At 27.5% G+C, this 20,307-nt stretch overlaps 3 protein-coding genes across 5 annotated transcripts; 1 reads left to right on the top strand and 2 right to left on the bottom strand.

Annotated features, from left to right (window-relative positions):
* Positions 1 to 4,841: 4,841 nt before the first annotated feature.
* LOC410043 (ornithine decarboxylase) lies at positions 4,842 to 11,327 on the bottom strand. 2 transcript variants are annotated; one of them, XM_393529.6, is made up of 9 exons: positions 10,958 to 11,327; positions 8,292 to 8,465; positions 7,977 to 8,221; positions 7,810 to 7,886; positions 7,543 to 7,716; positions 7,083 to 7,422; positions 6,790 to 7,004; positions 6,421 to 6,629; positions 4,842 to 6,296 (listed from the first exon to the last, which is right to left on the bottom strand). In XM_393529.6, the coding sequence occupies exons 3-9, from the start codon at positions 8,161 to 8,163 to the stop codon at positions 6,086 to 6,088; spliced, it is 1,413 nt and encodes a 470-aa protein (XP_393529.3). In that variant the 5' UTR covers positions 8,164 to 8,221; positions 8,292 to 8,465; positions 10,958 to 11,327; the 3' UTR covers positions 4,842 to 6,085. The 2 variants fall into 2 exon arrangements, with proteins under 2 accessions (XP_393529.3, XP_006562838.1); XM_006562775.3 differs by lacking the exon at positions 10,958 to 11,327 and adding an exon at positions 9,390 to 9,663.
* On the top strand, positions 10,766 to 15,451 carry LOC413735 (glutamate--cysteine ligase regulatory subunit). 2 transcript variants are annotated; one of them, XM_006562773.3, is made up of 6 exons: positions 10,766 to 10,911; positions 14,333 to 14,395; positions 14,465 to 14,582; positions 14,641 to 14,840; positions 14,907 to 15,021; positions 15,089 to 15,451. In XM_006562773.3, exons 1-6 carry the CDS (start codon positions 10,903 to 10,905, stop codon positions 15,232 to 15,234), a joined length of 651 nt encoding a protein of 216 aa, XP_006562836.1. In that variant the 5' UTR covers positions 10,766 to 10,902; the 3' UTR covers positions 15,235 to 15,451. The 2 variants fall into 2 exon arrangements, with proteins under 2 accessions (XP_006562836.1, XP_397174.4); XM_397174.7 differs by lacking the exon at positions 10,766 to 10,911 and adding an exon at positions 13,721 to 14,183.
* Positions 11,830 to 12,960, bottom strand: LOC726221 (transmembrane protein 14C). The gene is made up of 4 exons (XM_001120404.5): positions 12,737 to 12,960; positions 12,353 to 12,542; positions 12,203 to 12,273; positions 11,830 to 12,085 (listed from the first exon to the last, which is right to left on the bottom strand). Exons 1-4 carry the CDS (start codon positions 12,810 to 12,812, stop codon positions 12,081 to 12,083), a joined length of 342 nt encoding a protein of 113 aa, XP_001120404.1. The 5' UTR covers positions 12,813 to 12,960; the 3' UTR covers positions 11,830 to 12,080.
* Positions 15,452 to 20,307: the final 4,856 nt, after the last annotated feature.

Genomic DNA, 20,307 nt, shown 5'->3' with positions numbered 1-20,307 from the left:
TTTCAAAATCGGGAAACTCGTCGAGAGGGGCTGTCCTTTTCGATGATATCGATATCGATGGAGATCGGCTGTGCTCTTAACGACCACGCTCCATCAGCTTGACGCCTCTCCCGGGTTTATTTCCTCTTCCTAACCGACAATTTTTTTTTTTTTTAATTATCTACGATTGATTGAATTTTGTTGGGATTAATTAAAAAACTGTATATATATATATATGGAGAAAGTACTTAAATATATGTAAGATGGTCGAGGATGGTGAACATTTATATCTACTTTGAGTTCCAACCGTGATTTACGATTCGTGATTGAAGATGTTTCTTCGCAAGATCGAGATGTTTGTCGGTTTTAATATTCATGGTGTTACGCAAATTTACAAACTGATTGGCAGAGAACGAAGATTCGATCCACGAATTTTCTTTTCTTTTGATCCATTCAAAAAACGCTAACGTGTAAAAATTTCTAGGTAAATTCTAGGCACATGATTGGTGATTTGAAAGCTGCATTTCTGAAAAAATTGAATAACGTTTAAAAAATTCGTGGAATAAATTGATCTTGTTGGCGAAGGTGATTCATGAATATATTATTATAATACAGTACGAGTTTTTAATCGATGGATTGGCAGCATTTATACAACAATAAATATTTTCTCGTATTTACACAACAATAATCTTCAACATTGACTCGTGCTTCCCAAATATTTTCCTCTTAAAAATAAAAATAAGAATGTAAATTGTTTTCAAGCTTTAAATATTTATAAAATTCGTTAAATCATTTTTCATTCCCACGTTACATTTCCAAGCAGATTCTCCCGCATGAGAATTGGACAGGTTAGATTGCCTCTTGTTCTTCAAAAGGAAACGATTGCAGGAATAAGATTGCAGTCCACTTGGCCGGCGGAAGCGTGTCTACGCTTCGCGTGACTTGTCCGAATCACTAGATTCTCTAAGATTCACTCTTGACGAATGTACTGCGACCCAGAACTAAATAACTAACTAGTTTCCACCGATCTGTAAACGAAAACTTATTAAGAAGAGAGAATAGATAAAGGAAAAAAAAAAAGAAGCGACACGTCAAAGCGAGAGAGACAAAGAACAAAGTAGAAGGGAAACGCTCGAGGCTCTTGATTAGAAGCGATCGTTTTCCGGTTTTCCGTTCGCGAGCCACAGCTGCCTGGCTGCCCCTGCCTTTTCCTTCCTGCTCGCTCTTTCGCTTTGCCGTTGACTCAACTCGCGAGAGGGAAAGTATTTTATACCACGCTTGGCTTGGCAAGAGAAAGGGGACACGGTTCGCTCCTAATTTCTGTTTTAACTCGGTGAACCTATATATCGTGGCTGAGAGCATGTAACTCGACGCCAGTCACATTATGTACATTTACATTAGTGTGTGTGTGTGTGTGTGTGTGTGTGTGTGTGTATTCGCATATACACAAGTGTTTCTTAAAGGATACGTTACATTCGACGGTGAAACATGGTGGTCCAGCGTGCTAAAGTTGGCATTATTATTATCGTTCGTATTGTCGTCGCAATGTCTTCGAATGTGAGATGCAACATTGGGAAATGGAAAGAGAGGAAAAGAAGGCTCGCGCGTAGAGCGCGTGCTCGACAGTCAACTCTGTCTCGTTTAGAGGTTAGACGAGGATGCAGCCTCTTGACTAAAAGTGAAATCGTCTGTAGAACGTACTTGTATCATAGCTGTTATTATATGTTATGCCAGACATCGGATGAGGATTTGAAACCGCGATTACACCAGCTGCACACCGGAACAACAGCACGTTGCACGCGTGCGGGTATCACGACTTGACATCCACGTCCACGATGAAGAAGTAACCGAGACGATAGTTAAAGGCTGTTGTCGTCCATTCGTTGGAAACTGCACGCGAAAATAGTAATTATTTGTCCGTGAACGGGACTGATTCCATAGGGAAATCCGCATATTGTTTCCAGCCGGTTGGTGGGTAAACATGAGGTGCGGGTATACCTGCGTTAATTACGAAAGTGAAAGTGTGGGTCATTCACGATATACACAGCTAACGGTATTTATATATATATATATATGAAATAAAAAGAAATCTCGTAGCCTCTTCTTCTTTCTGTTCCTTTTACGTAATTGATCTTGATATTGTTCCTGCGCTCTTTGATTATCCACGCACCGAGACCAACATTCTGTACGCGTGGTTTGTGCCATGTGTAACTTCCACTAGCTGTTCCTAAAAGTAACTTTTATGTAATATACTGTGTGACGTTAATTATAATGGATTGTAGAAAATTAAAAGTTCTTTAATTTTATTAATTTTTAATAACGTATTGTTTAAAAGAAAATAATTAATATAAATTAAAAGCTTATATGTATTAACAGTATATGTAATTTATTTAACGAGATTACAATTAATAGAGACAATTCTGACATATTAAAAAATTTATGAAAAAAATCTTGTTCTTTTTTGTAAATTTTTAATTTCTATTATAAACATAGATGTTTACATATTTCATTTTCTCATTTATATTTTATAAATATAAATACTTACATTATTGTTGTATTTCTTTTCTCTATTTTTCATTTAAAAAATTTGTTGAACAACATACCATCTATCAATATCTCAATTAAATTAAAAAAATTCTATTTTAGATGCTTATGAAAAATTATTTCATCATATATGATAATACTCGACTGTGACAAATATTTTTTACAAAGTATCTACTTAAGAATCGATACAAAGTAATCATTTTTTGTTATTACCGTTATATTCAATCTAAAAGTTTTTGAAAATCTTACAAAATTGAAAAACTAATGATTTCATAAAAAATTTCATAATGATTTCGTAAGATTGTAAGAAACAGAAATCTTATAATTCTCCAATATCTAGTTTGATGATTCATCAACTTTTCTTCTTTGTCATTTTTTTCTTCAATTATTATAAAAATATTGATTTCGATTTGTAACTAAAATGCCATCAATTTCGATGTTGTAGAATATCTGACGATTAATATTGTGTAATCGATCCTTATTCTATATAAAGATTTTATCTTTCACAGGTAGCAGCACCTAAAAACGTAAAATGAATAAAGAATTGGGATAGTGATAAGTCACTTGAAATTAATAAAATTAATGATTCCAATTAGTTCGGCTAATTTTCATATAAAATTGCATAATATATACCATAAACCATAAACCATAAATCAAAATCAATTATTTTTAATTTGACATCAAAATATCGAAATATATCGATAAATAAATCTTTTTTAAAATATATTTTATTGAATATGATTAAATATAATTTATTAATTGGAAATATTTAAATTTTGCAAAAAAATTAAAAATTTATATCAAAATAATTTATCTCTTTTACCAAATGCTGATCATTTAATTAAAAGAATAACCGTTATTGATATCGAACAATGTTTCTATGAGAGATCGAAACATAAGTAGAGGTATCGGAAAAGCGTATAAGATATGAAAAGATTAGCAATTGTTACGCAACCATCCGGTTAGACAGTACATTGCAAACAAAACAACAGTACACCTTTCACAATGCGCAGCGAAAATTATTACTTGATGTCCATGTGAACTCTGTCCAAAAACCTTGACCAATTCAGATCTTCGATTCGATTCATCTAATAAACATCGAGATATTTACTTAAATGCGACGATAATTCATGCGATAATCGAATTGTTCTTCTATTCGATAGTACTACCTTCGAACTCTATCAATAATCGTTTTAAGAGAGAATATGTAGATCTTTTTTTTTGATTAATTATCTTGATCAGTTCACTTGTTTGATATTAATTTTAGATTTCCTCTATTTATTGATCGCTTATTCTTATAAAAATAAAGAAAAGTATATACTTGTAATTTTTATTTATAATCACAGATTAGATACGAGTTACTCTTATAAGCAATAATCTTAATGCGAAATCAAAAAGAAGAAGAAAAGAAATCTTTTTTATCATTATCTTATTATTAAATATAATGAATCTGTGACAATCAGCATTGGTTCTTGAATTAGAGAAATACATGAATACATTATCAATTCTTGAATTTTTGATAATAGGATTTTTACACAATATACATAATAATACATAATATAATTATTATAAAAAATATCATAATATATATATCTATTAACATAGTATATATCTACATAGTCATATAAATTTAAAAATTTTCAATTGTTTATATTTATAATATATATATATATATTATTTAATTATAAAATATTTATTTTTAGTTGAATCGAATTAAAAATAAAATATATAAGAATTGATAAATTAATATAGAATTAATATAGAATTAATATAGAATTAATAATATAGAATTAATATAGAATTAATAATATAGAATTATGTAATAGTTAATTATAACTTTACTTAAGTAAAATTTTTAATTTTTTTAGACTAATGAATAAAAGATTAAATACTATTAAATATTATTAAATATGCATTTTATAATATAACAATAATAATTATGTAATAATAATAAATGTAAAAAATATAAATAATAATAAAGTTGATGATAACAGAGATAATTTACAAGTAAATAAAAAAACTACACATACCAATATTTTTTTTTTTTTATGAACTTATTTGACACACAAATTCTATTTCTAGTTGATATATTAATCAATCTTAAGTACACTAAAAGTACTTAAGATTTCTAATTTCAATAAATTCCATGATAATTCTAAATCAATGTCTTTGATATAGTTATATAGTTAGATTTATTTAAGATGCTAGATATAGTTTATCTTTTAATTATATTTTATATAATGTATACTTATAAATTATTAATCAATTGAACTTAAGTGGTATATAAATTTCTGCAAAGATATAAAAAAACAAAGGTGGAATAAGAACTAAAAGTTCTTTAATTTGATTTTATATATTTTATTACATGTATTCATTTGTTAATAATAATTAATTAACAATAATAATAGTTGACATATATAATACAATAGGAGTAATAATTAATTAAGAAACTAATTATCTTTTCTTTCTGTGACAGCTGCCTCAATGCCTAAAGATCCTAGCAATCCTACAGAGTTTATTAATTTCACGTTTGAAATAAATGAAATCAAGAGAATAAAATATTTGTGCTTATATCATTATTATACATATGTTGGACACATACGTCACCTTCAATGCTATTAGTTACATTTCCCTCACTTTTTTTCTTTTTTTATATTTTCTTGTTGTTAATCATGTTAAATAACAATGATAATTTAAATAGTTTATACATATACACATATATATATAAATTATATAATATATAATTATATAATTATATATATATATAAATTACATATATATATATATATATATATATATAAATGTCTCAACATTTAAGTCCTTATACAAAACCACTACTTTTGTTTTTTTTAATATTTCATATAAATTATGTAAGTAATATTTATGTTTAAAATTAAAGAACCACATAAAACCATAAATATAAAATTGTTCATAAAAATAGTTATGAAAATTATAATTATCATTTTTACTAAATAAATCTTCTACTAACTCATATAATTTATATAAAAATGACAAACTTTCGTCTATATTAAACGTGCAAATTACCCATGTCAAAAATCAATAAAGATTTCTTTGATTACCACAAAAGTCAATATATAATTCTAAAAGCATATATAAATATTTTAACTTGTCATGCAATATGGTACTACAAATATTTTTACGAAGGATAATTTAAAAATTTAATTTAATTTAATTTATATATATTTTTTAATTTTTTTTATTTTTTAATAGCAATCTCATATATCATCTATTGAAATAATTTGCACGTTCTTAATCTTTTCATGAAAAAAAAAAAAAAAAAATTTTCAATTATGGCATCAAATATTAGTAATGTTGCAAGTTTTAAAATGGAATAAAAGCGTATATATATCGTTTTGTGGTTTTTAAACTAATCACGATAAATATTATAAAATACATAATCTCAACACAAAAACTTAAAAAAAAAATAGTTATTTCTCAAGTTATGCCATAAGATTCTATATGAGAAATGAAAATGTGGTTTCTCATTAGAAATGTCGAATAATTGTTTCAACAAGTTTGTTGTTATTATAATATCTATGCATTAAAGATCAACTTCAAGATAATCGTAAAAGTATGATGATGGTGGATTAGTAACATCAGCTAAAATTTGAGTCGATGTCAATTCAATGTTTGAATTGTGCCATGCATTGGTATCAGTTCCACCGATATCCAAACCAAGTCGTAAATTAGCTGGAGTATTGCCAATAACAAAATGTTCTTCAGTCAAAGGCAAAGCATCTTTTAATAAATGCCTACAAAATATAACAACCAAAAGCTTTATATTTAATATTTAAACAATATAATTGCAATTAGAAAATATATCAAATAAAATATAATAAAGTAAATATAAATATAAAATATTATATAATTTTTTACCAAATATTTTCGTCAGCAACAATATGAACTTTTGGTACAGGGAATCCATTGAATGGAGAAGCAACTGGTAATGTATATGCTCCCATATTTTCAAAAATTATCCAATCACCAAGATCCATTTCGTGTAATAGAACATTTTCAACAACTTGATCCAAACCATCACAGGTTGGTCCCCAAATACTTGAGGGAATCATCTTTCCACAACCTTTCTGTTAAAATATTAAAATGTTTATTATTGACAACAATTTATCTTTCCACAATCTTAATTATTAATATTGAAATATTTAATGTTAAATATCTTGAATAATATAATAGTTAATAATCTATAAAATAATATTTTTAAGTAGCATAATTTTTAATAATAATTACTTTTAGAGGTATTGGAATTACATGTTGATGATCATAAAGTAAACAATTGAAAGAGCCATAAACACCATCATTAATATAATACATATTGTGCGTAATTGTATTTGGTGAATTTTCATCACCGCGTACTGAACGTTTGCTATGAATACTAGTTGCAAGTGTAAATGCTGAGGCAACATAAAAACGGCCAGGTTCAGCAATTACATGAACAGCATCAGCTAAAAATTGTCATTATAAATAAAAATAATAAACTTATGTTATAAAATAGTATAATAAAATAAACAAATATTACTTACTATTAAAATATTCATCAAGTGCTTCATTAACAACATCAGCAATTCTATCAATACTAGAACCTTTATTTCCAGGATAACCACCTCCAATATCTAACAAATATGGTTTAAAACCAAGATCTGTTGCTAAATCAAATAATATCTTAGAATGACGTATAGCTCGATAAAATACTGGTGGATCTTGACAACCAGATCCAACATGAAAACTAATACCAATGATATTGAGTCCTAATACACGTGAAAGGCGCAAAAGATTGGGTGCTTCGAATATAGGATCACAACCAAATTTCATACCTAATTGACACTGAGCAACTTCAGCATCACAACGAATTCTAATAACAACCTAAAATAAAAAAGAAATTAAATTAAATTTATAACTTAATTATAATTGAATTAAGTTTATAACAAAAAATAAAGTTTATATAACGAAAAATATAACGAAAAATGAAACATTTTTTATTACCTTAGCAGTTGGATGAAGTTTTTTAATCTTATGTAACTCGCTTTCATTATCTGCTGTCATAACATCGACACCAACAACAGCAGAATGACGGATATGTGATGCCGGTTTAGCTGGATTGGCGAAGATAATTCTTGACGGGTCTACTCCAACACTTAGTACTTTGTTAATCTCAGACTATAAATAACAATGAATAGAAATGTAAATTAGACTATTTACTTGGTATATCTATTATCAATAATACCAATGACAAAGTATTAGATTTCTTACTTTGGATGCACAATCGAAACCAATACCAAGAGCAGCCAGTACTTCAATTACAATTAAATTATCATTACATTTTACAGCTGAAATTTTATAATGAATTAATTAATTTCTATAATTAATTGAAATTTATAGTAGAAAATGAAACATATAATATTTAATAAGTATCTTACCATAATAAGGGCTGACGCGTGGCATTTTTTCCTTCCATATTTGATGTTTACGTACGACATCTCCAATATCAAGCACATAAAAAGCTTCTTCTTGCAATCCACTCAATGCAATATCTTTGATGACGGTCGTAACATTTGACGCACTGTCCAAGACATGAATACGTTCGTCCAGATTTGTTACCTTCATTATTTATTTTATTGTTTTTAAGTTTTTGAAAGATACTCTGTAGGCGCTAGGCAGCAAACTAAAATTAAAAACATATTACATTATAAAATATTTTATTATTTATTCATAATATATTAGATAATACATACGAGGCAGCTGTCAATGAGAATTGGGTGAGTCGTGAGGAAGCGGGTTAAGACAAAATCACTATGGGGGTGCTAGCAAAGCCACGGGGGCTCTGCGTTCAGGGCCAACTTCCAGTTGCCGCAGTTATCTACGCACCCACCAATAGACTGGCCTACCAGTCTATTGCAGATAGAACCCTGTAATAAATAAATTATATATTATAATATATATATAATATTATATATTAATATTTTATCCTTTTATACTATATTTTAAACAAAATAAAACAATTATAAATATATAAATTTAAAAAATATTTGATTATTTTTTCATACATTAAAAAAATTCTTATACATAAATGTGCATAAATTATAAAAATTAATCAATCAATTAATTATTAAAATATTATAAAAATATAATAATAATGTTATAATAATTATAATAATATTACAATAATTTTTTCTTTTAAAAAAATTTCTAAGTCAATTCATTAATAACTAAATATAATTTTTATGAAAATTTTTGGATTAAAGCTAAATTTCAAAAAAATGCTCTCTTAATTCATTTGTCTTTATTAATTCATTTCACATAACATAAAAAATTATATTTTTATGATTATATTTATTATTTGCATAAATTTGTCTATAATATAAATTTTGAAAGTAATATAAAAAAAAATAAAGTAATATAAGTAAAAATGAATGTACTAACACGTTAAATATAAAATTACATTTATATTCTTAGAGAAATAATATACAATATGCAAATATATACATATAATTAAATCTGTACCTATCAATACATATAGTAGCACATGTCATATATTTTCTTGCACTCCCAAAATTATCTTATCAAATTTTATCAGTATTAATTAAATGAATTTTTTACCAGACTTCGAAGATATGAAATTAAACCTGATCATATTAAAATAAAATATTTTTATAAATTCTATATTAACTTCTAAATTTTTAAATAATATGTTAAATTTTATTTGAATATATTTTTTATAGAACTCTTAAATATAACATTTTTTGAAATAGTAAGTTTATTAGTCTAAAATGATATAATTATCTCAACAAATAAATATAACTTTTTTTTAAAAAAAGAGATTATACACTTACCTGACTTTTAAAAGTAATTCTCGTAGCTTCTATAAAACTTTATAATAATAAAATTATAAAATCAAAATTTGAAAAACTTTTATATCTTTATAAAATGACTATTTTTGTAATAATTTAAAAAAAACAATAATAAAAAATAAAACTATTATGTTTTTTTTTCTTGTGATAGCTCAAAATGTGGTCAATGTAACAAGTACTACAAACAATCAAGAGCACAAGAAAATACTGAACCTGAACTAACTATTTGAACCACTATTTATACGAGAAAGATAAGTACTATCAGGCAGCCTTTGCGTGGTACTAACTCTACTTCATGGAACAAAGCTTATCTGACGGCCAAGGAATACATGGTTTACACAGTTCCAATTGAATATGGAGGGGTAATACATAAGCCATTTAAAGATCAAGTCTTCATTGGGGGGCATGGAAATATTATATTTAATCTATGTACTCTGCTGTTGAAAATTATAGATTACAATCATTCATCACAATCAGTTGACATTTAGTTGATATCTTTGTAATATATTCATAGTTAAAATACAGGTGCGTACTATATCATTATACTATATCATTATTATTAGTATTTATAGTACTTCTAATTGAGCAAACATTTTTTTTTTTTATTAAAATATGAGAGAATATAAAAGAAATTATCAATTTTATATAACAAAATTTGTTTAAAATTTATATAAATTTTGAAAAATACAACTTGATTATGTTAAATATACGTTACATACTAATTATATTAAAAATGATAAAATAATTAATTTCAATAAGATATTTAATAACATTCAGTTTTTAAAATAATCAATTACAAAAAATCAAAACAACTTGATATATTTCATTTAAAAAATATATATTAAAAAACGTAACATACTGTCTATTTTATTTGAAATAAAAATATGATATTATTTATTATGTATTATTATGTATTATTATTATTAAAAACAAAAAATTCAATTTAAAAAAAAATGTTAATCCAATAATACTTACAATATTACTGTTGAATAAAAAATTCTTTTAATTGATAAAGTGAAATTTTTAAATAAAATTGTTACATTTCAGTATAATTTTACTAGCTTATGCAGGAAATATCAGGCCGACTTAGGTAGTAGTAACTTTAAAATAACATAGCATCGAAATACAAACTGCTCCACAAACATAATGTTAGCAAGTAACAAGATAATACAATGTTAGCAAAATAAGTTTTATTATTGTGTGGTAATATTTATTACATTAAATAAATAATTTGGATTCAAATCAATTAATTTTAGACAAGAGAAAACGATAATGAAATATAAGATAATAAATAATGGAAAAATTATAACGGAAAATTGACGAAACAATTGTGCATAATAAGGAAATATTCTACGAGAATTAAAAAAAAAATCATCATCTATCATTATAATAATATTTAATCTGTTATTAAACATATTGCATGACAAGAAACTTGTACAAACTTTACAAAGACCACGTTGTGACTCATCGATAACTAAAATTTTCACGTGACAGCATGCAAGATGTAAGTATTCGGGAAGACGATGTCAAATATGCATTAGTATACATACCTTATCAAATGATCGCCACCCTGCGGGTCGGCACTCGGTTTTTGACGGAATGATGGAAGTTTTCGGTGACTGGATCTCAAAAATCAGTCAAATCGATCGATGAAAGTTGAAGCTTCGTTCGTGTTGTGACCAGTGCCTGTCGGATTCTCTCGCGACCGATTCCCCGTTAAAAATATCGAAAAAGAACATTCGTTTGTTCAATCGTAACTGCTTAAGAGTTACGAGAGAACATTAATATGCCTGTCGATTAACTCGTAATTCGTATTTAATTTCGTAAAAAAATCTCGAAAAAACCTGGTGGAACCGCAGTACTTCTTCCCACGGACACACCACCGAGCAAGAGCTCCCGGAAAGGTTCGTAAAAGCATCCAATGCAAAGCATATTCGATTTCATAACTCGAACTTCGAGTTTTTCTTTCGATTGTTACAATCGACTAGGATTTAAATATTGCGGATAAAGCTTAAAAAGTGTATATATAATTGAAAATTCATTAAAATTTTTTATAATAATTTTATAATTATTGAAATTTCTTAAAATTATTAAAATTATAAAAAATTAAAAAATTTTTTTTAATATAATTAAAAAATATATTTTTTTTTTTAGAAAGAAAATTTCATATTTATATCATTGGATTTGAAATTTAATTAAAAAATACAAATAAACTATAAAAGTACAAATAAATAAAAAAATTTAAAATAACTTTCAATTCTTAATTTTTTTTAATATTTTTTTTTTAATATTATTAAAAAATGATTCAGAAAAAATATAAAATTATATTGAAATTGATATAAATTTTCGTAATTATTAATAATAATAATAATTATTTAAAAATAATTTATTTAATAATAATTTTTAATTATAAATAACAAAATAACATTTGGAATAACTTTATTGAAATATATATTCAAACATTATATGTTTTTGTAACATAAATATAAATCATATTTCTGTAAAAAGACAATTTCCATTTATGGAAAAACATTGGAATTAAAAATCTAATTATAATAATATAGATTATAATAATATAGAAATATAGGTTTATAACATTAACTAATTGTTTTAATCATTAGAATCCATAATATATTTTCTATCCTCTTCTTTTACAGATTATTATTTCTTCTATTAACCTATTACATTACAAAGGTTATGTATGTTATAATTATATATTTAAAATATTTTAGCTAATAAAATTGTCAATAATAAAAAAATTTATTAAAAACATATATTTTATTATATATTCTTACTTTCTTTGTTTAATGGACTTTCATGGGCTGCAGAAAAAGATCTGACAATTGTTTTTATTAATGCTATACAACTAAAAAAATTAATTTTATTAAAATTAATTTTATTATATTATATATAAAATATATATATAGAATTATATAAAATAATACCTAAATATAGCAATTAAACCAGCTGGCATTAATTTACCACTATTATAATAACGATAACCCATAATTCCACCAAGAACAGAAGTTGCTGCTATAGAAAGTCCAATATTTGTAGGATCTTGAGAAGTTTGATAAGCTCCATAGCCCAAAACAGATCCAAAGATAAGTCCCGCACTCAAAGAAGGAATTGATTCTTTAAAAAATGAAATAATTTTGTTTCTTATTATAAAAATTTTTTAATTATCTCTAAATTAAAAATTGTAAAGTAAAGAAATAAATATATAAAGCAATTAATTAAAAACTATATAAATAATTTTATAAATATTAATAGTACTAATATTTATATACAAAGCAAAATAATATTTAATAATATAGATATAAACTTACGCGCTTTTACATAACCCATTATACCACCAGCCGCTACTGTAGCGGCATATATATATCCAACTACATCAACAGGCATATTGTTTGATTATAATTTTATTATCAAGAAATTTTTTTGAAATATACTTTATTACTTAAATAATAAATGACAGCACTAATAAATTACAAATGCTAAACAGAATGTATTCATTTTTTGCATATCACAAATATAATCATGATATATTCATTTTATAGAGTGGTTTATCTATTTACTTTTATAGCGATTGTTGCGCTCTCTGTTGTATTTCAGTACTAAATAATTTTATATATATATATATATATAATATATACATTATACATATATACACTATTAATATATACATAACTATTATACTGTACTATATACTTCTGTATATATATATATATATATATATATATATATATATACATATATATATTATTAATCGGATTGCTTAATTTAACTTTATTTTTAAATACGACTAATAAAATTATTAATATTTTATAAAAATATTTTTATATTAGAATTAATTTAGATTTAATTTATTTAGATAACTAATTGCTAATCTTTTTCTTTGTTAAAAATTGAATATATATATATATATATATATATATATATATAGTATATATTGAAATGTGCAAATTCAATATGTATTTAGATAAAAATTTTTAATAAACTTTTTAATTTTTAATAAAACTTTTTTAATAATTTTTAGTAAAAAAGAAACAAAATAATATGAAAAAGTATAACTTTTAAAAAATTATTACATAAAATTAATAAGTTATTGTTATTATTGTTGATTTTTCTGAAAAAATTAATTTCTATTAAAAAAAATTTAATAAAATAAATATAAAAAAAAATTATCAATAGTATATGAAAATATATATATTTAATTGCATAATCACATTTAAAACTTAAATCTATGGAGTTTTATTTATATATGACCATACAAGCAACCGTACAAAGAAATATGTATGCGTTTCTGATAATTGTTTATAATTATGTAATCTAGAAAATTAATGATATAATCATATCTATATTGCTACATAATTATTTGCACTTTTTTGGGCTAATAGCCTAAAGATATTTTGTACTTATTGAATATAGAAATGAATGAATTAAATATTGTAATAAATATAGTACAAGTTCAGAGAGTTACAGCTATGCATGTACACACATTTTTTTATGTTTGAATTTTATTGATATTATCTTTAGATTGAAAATTGCCTAGTCAGCCACGTCATCTACGATTAAATTCATCGCAACCAAGTGATTGTCGACTACAATCTATGTCATTAGTTTTCGTAATAGTTAGTCATCTGCAACGTGTTTGCTAACATTCTTTACATTTTATTCCATACTATGTTATCACAAAACTTACTAGTTCGAACCGGAAATATACTTAACTTAAATGAAGCAAAAACAAAAGCAAGTCAAAATCCCACAGATGAGGTCAGTTTTCAAATTTTCAATGACAATATTTGTAAATTAAATTTCATTTATGCCAATATTGAAATCATAATTCTGGAGGTTATGTTTCTTATAAAATTGAAAACCTTAAAATATTCATAAGAAATTATGAATTTATTTTTATTTTTCAGCTAATTGAAACACTAAAAATTGTACTTCGAGACAATGAAGGCATTGGTGAAAATCCAATTATTGTATGATCACTATTTATTAATTTTTTAAAATTTCTAGAAAGATATATTATAAAACTTATTTATTTTCAGATTGAAGGTATAGAAGATAATGCCTTGAAAGATATCAATAGAGAAGATGTTAAGATAACTGTAAAAGTATTTATTTCATCACCTGATGTAAACTTATTAAAAGAAGCTATAGATCAAGGTATAATATATTATTAATTACATGTATCTATATAATTATATTATATTATTTTTTTCAGTTTGTAATTCCTTAAATATAAATGCAATTGAATCTTTAGTAATTGCTTATTCAGGAAAGGAAAATTCAGAAGATATATTATCATCACTAAAACATTTATGGACTGGAGTAGAAGAATATGTGAAAATTGGCAAACTATCAAGTGTTGGCCTTAGTGATGTCAACACAAATGAATTTATTGATTTATTTCAATGGGCAAATGTAAAATTATATTTGTTTTTTAATGTATTTTATTATATCTATTTTATATTATTTTTATTAAAACAGGTAAAGCCAAATATTGTACAAATTAGTTTAGCTACATGTTGTATTGTACCACCAGCATTGCAAACATTCACTAAAGAAAATGATGTACAATTGTTAACACATAATGATCCTGGACGTAAGTATATTTGTATATAATAAGAATAAAATAAGTAATGTATAATCCTATAATTTATTTATTATAGAAATTTTACCTCAAGAAGATTTAAATGGAATATTCAATGCTAATACAAATGTACATTGGGTTACAAGGTATCAAATTCATTTAAAATGTCGTGGTATTTTATCTTCAAAAGGTTATCTAATATATGTTAATAAACAAACAACATAATATTATATTTTTAATAATATAAAAAAATAATTCAAACAATAATAGAACTTACAATTACAATGATATTACATTAAATCTTAGTTTATTATATACACACATTTGTGTTCCACTCATTATTGTACATGTAAAGAGACCTTATATTCACAATATATATCAAGATTGTTAATCTAATCCACAAATTTTTGTAAGCATTAATAAACCATGCTTATGTATTATATCAGATTTATCTATTCATATTTATAGAAATAAATATATAGTTTAGCATATTTAATGTATTTTATAATATTCCTTTATTTAATTTATTTTCATAAATTTTTAATAATTTTCTAACATTTTTAATTGTTTAAAATTTTATTATATCATAAATATATACATATAGAATTTTAAACATAAGTTTTCTAATAGCTAAAAATAAATACAAAATTACAAAGCGGCATGAAGATTACAAATAGCGTTAGACATGCGTAACATTTGAAATCCGAGTAAAATGTTTCTTGAATAAAAATATTAACTTTCATATGTTTAAAAAAAAAATATTAAATGATATTTCATTCAAAACATAAAAAATAAATTTTCAAACATTCTTCATTTGTTAATCATTAACATATATAAAATATGTAAATTATAATAAATTTTAATTATATTTAATTTTTATATTTATTTTAATCGTATATATAAAAATCTTAATTATCAAATTATATAAAATTCAAAATCAAATATTTTTTAAAATTGAAATACAAACTTTCAATAATATTTTATTTATATTTTATACAATAAATGAATATTTCAATTCAAAAATATTTATATTACAAAAACTATTATTAAAATTAATTAACAAAAAATTTAAAAAAATATAATCAATAAAAATACAAAAATAGATAGATAAGAATTGTCTTTATTTTAAATCTTTTTTTAATCACGTTCAGAACCATTGCTAGCAGTAGCCGATCGGGAGTCCACTAGGCAGTGGGGACACAAGAAATCCTTCGTTTTATATGTGTGTCCCACCTTCGTCGTCGTAGCCGCCACCGCCACTGCCGCCGCCGCCGCCGCCGCCGCCGCGGTCGTCGTCGTCGCAGGCCAGCTCGATATATGCGGGCCGATTTTTCGTTTTGCCACCAGCTTGCTGCTGCTTTGGATCTTTCCCTTTCCTGCGCGTTCTGTTACTCTGCTCCCGCTCTCTGTGGACCCTTTTGCGTTGAGCCGCACCGCGTGGCACACACGGGGACAACGAAACGATGGGATGGGACGGGATGGGACTTCGGAGGACCGAGGATAGCGTAAACGTTTCTCTCTGCTCCCTCAATTCTTTCTCTCGCTCTCTTTTCCTTTTCCTCCTTTCTCCTTTTTCACAGCACACACACCTTTCTGCGTTCATCATTCTGCCTTCTTTATTCCGCACACAGCCTATTGCCTCTACTCGAACACATTCGACACTCATTCTTTTTCTCTCTCTCTCTCTCTTGCTATTCTTCCTTCTACCCTTCTCTTTTCTCTTTCGGGATCGGTCTCTTTTCAATGCTTTCCCGTTCCTTCTGGTCACTGTAAAGCGGTCGGAGTATGCGAACGCCGCGATACTATGTTATGCCTGCGGACCGCGGGTCTGACATACTTTGTATGTTAATGCCACATAATGTCGTTTTTGTTCCTCTTTTCAACATTTATTTGTTCGGGTCTTCGGAGCTTTAGCAAGGGCGTGCACGAACCATAGTTCGTACCGCGCCTCAATCGTTTAGTTATTTCGTGATCAGACTTAACCTGTTCACTCTTTTTCTTCCCGTATATAAGATGCCCTTACATCATCGATGCGTGCTTATCGAAATTAATCCGGAAATTATTACATTTCAAACTGACTGAATTGATTTTTTTTTTGGCAACATTGATTACAACATAATAATACATTCACGTGTTCCGATTTAAATATAGAAATAATCTTCTTAATGATAAATTAAAAATTAAACTCCCCTTATCAGTTATTTTTGTGTTATCAGTCTTCAATTGTTATCTATTTCTTTTTCTTTTGGAATTTCCAACGTACGGATCTCTTGAGATATGATTCTCTTTTTCTTCTTCAAATAAAAACACATCAAATCAATCAAATTATGTCTATTTTGTGATTCAAAGGATCAACATATCATAAAATCGTATAAAGGCTAATGCAACATTTCATCGTTGCATAATTATGCAATTTATGTAAAATACCACATTTGATTTCAATTTTAATTTAACTTTTTGATAAAGAGTATCATTGATGCTAATTTTGCCTTCGATAAACTAATTGACTTACTTTTCTACGAGTGTTAAATATCTTTTATATAGAATTGTTATATTTCATATAGAATCATTACTCTTATTTCATTTAAATTATATATATTTGAACAACAGAAAGAAATAGACAAATTCCAAAGAAATCCAAATCAATTTCAATAAGTTAATTTTATATTAAAAAGTCACAAGTCAAAGAATAAATATATCAATTTCACATATCACTATATCTATCAAATGTTCAAACGAAATTAATATGATATTATGCAAATTTTCTGGCAATAAAAAATATAATCTTTTTTATATAAGCAATGCTTCTATATTGATAAAAAAGATCATCATAAATTTCTCGTTCGACAAATTAGCCAATGATGGCGGGCTCAACAGCGATTACCGACTAGCTACATGCTGCATGTAATATAGACTTGTTGGAACGCGATCTCGCGTTGACAGGTGATGCAGTCGCGGTATTGCCTCTCGCATCGAGCGCATCTCTCGGTGTTCGTGAGCAAAGTGCCTCGCCGTTGATGTTTCGCTAGCACACAGTTAAGAGAAAGAGGGAGAGAAAAAAGAAACGGACGACAAAAGGAGCGAGCGAAAGGGTAAAGAAGCGAAGTACCGGCGGAGCAACACAGAAGCGGCAGAGGGAACGGCAGTAGTGAGTAAACGCAAAAGCGCCCTCGCTCGCTCCCGCGCGATGCAAAGACGGGGTATAAATAAGCGGCTGTCGTTTGCGGAAGCAGAAAACGGGCAAAAGGACAGAAATAAAGAAGAAGTCGCAAAAGAAAGGGAGGCAGTGACAGAGAGAGGAATAAATAAGCCGGGCCGAGGAGAGCGAGAGGACAGGCAAAAGTAGGAGCTGGAGCAGTAGCAACGGCCAGAAGCAGCCAGCAACGGTTCCACTGTTGATTCCTTCTTGCCGCTTGGACGACCAACTACGTCCCGATCTACTACTTTTGCGGTGTACGACCGTCTTCGCATTGAAAACTTTTCAGCCAGTGTCCTGCCTCCTCTACGAACGCGGCAGGTGTACTTCTGTCTCGTTATCCGGAAGGTCTCTTCCTCCTCGACAGCGACGCGTTCGAGTAGAAGTCGTAGATCACTTCGAGGATGTTTCGAATGGATTTTAAAGGACAAGTGATTTTGTCGTGGGAGGAACGGGACGGGAGATCCATTTAACGATCTTTGTAACGTTAATGAATGTATTAGGGCGGTAAATGAAAGAGTGTCGGAGAAAGAGAGGAGTCGTACACTGAATAGTGATTCTGCGCATGCTCGCGAATGTATATGCATATACATTAAGTTAGGTTAGGAAGATGAAATGATAATTATGCATGAATCTTGTAAGTATTTTCTACAATTTCTATCTAATAGAGGAAAAAAAAGTTTCTTCCGGTGTATTTCTAGAAATCCAGTCTCAGTGCTCGAATTTGCTGGTATCGTAGCAGGTTATCCATGGCCGGATCTAGATACTATTCATGCTAAGCCGCATATCTGCATACGCATCGAGACACTTTTCGAAAGCACGTTACGCAGCCGTGCCGTGGCACCACGTGCATACGAGAGGAAACCTGCATCCCCATGTGTATAGCGGATAGAGTGGCGCTTATATGTATACATACACTTATATATGCACATGTACACACATGCATATTTCCTGTGTGGTGGCTGTGAAACAGAACACAACAGAACAGGGAACAGAACGGAACGGAACAGAGCAGAGCGGAACCGAATGAAATGGAACAGAAGCGAACGCAGTAGAGAAGCGCAGGCTGACTGCACGGCCGCAGCATGTTTATTGGCGCATCTTGGAGTCTTAAATCTTTATGTTGTCTCCTCGACGGGGTCTGCTATCTCCCTGTCCCATTGGCGGGATGGGAGGAGAAGGGAGAATCAGCACAACCACGGAAGGGATGAGAGGAACGAGAACAAAGAGAGAATGAGTCGCTGTGAGCATAGGGAAGCGAGATGCTGGAATGGATGAGTAACAAAAAGAAACGAAAAGAGACTAGAGAAAGAACGAGAGGGAAGGAAATCGGGAGAGATATATCTCTCGACTTGCGGTCGCGAAATCGAGTCAAGAGTCGGACAACCAACGACCAAGACGCATCCACTGCATTACGCACACAGAAGCCGCGATCTTAACGTGCCTCTAGAAATGGTCGTTTGCAGTTGTACAGGGAAAACCCACGTGGTAAAGGTACCGGGCAAGAATTATTAATGGCCGTAGGTGTTACGAGCGTGAAGATTGCCGCTTTTAGCCAGATGTGATAGAAATTGCATCATATAAAATTGACTCAATGTGTCCTGTTGGTCTCTATATTTTTACACATTATTCATTATAAATATATATATAGATATTTCAGCGTTAATTCCTTCAATCTAATTATTAAAATGTGGTTTGAAAATTATTGATTAAATTAAAAAAGGTAACTTTGTGAAAGAAATAACAAAATTAAAATTATTGAAATTAATTAATCATTAAACTATTAATCATAAATATAAAAATTATTGCAGGAGTATTATAAATTGAAAGAAATGATCAATAATTGATAAAAGAAAATGGTTAACATTTTTTATTTATTTTCTTAATTAAAAAAGGAAATAGAATATATTATACGAATAATTATTCCTAGACATGATAATAATCATTCAATTATATGAAATATAATCAAGTATAAAATCACTATGCCGATCTTATGAATAATAAAAATTTACCGTTACATAATCAAATGGTGATATTACAAAAAAGAATCTTTTAAATTCATATTGATAATAATTATTCATTTTATGATGATTATTGAATTT

This window comes from Apis mellifera, linkage group LG1, assembly GCF_003254395.2.
Source record: "Apis mellifera strain DH4 linkage group LG1, Amel_HAv3.1, whole genome shotgun sequence".
In the NCBI taxonomy this organism is placed as follows: domain Eukaryota; kingdom Metazoa; phylum Arthropoda; class Insecta; order Hymenoptera; family Apidae; genus Apis; species Apis mellifera.
The sequence above is the reverse complement of the archived record's forward strand: the minus strand, read 5'-3'. Positions and strand labels throughout refer to the sequence as shown.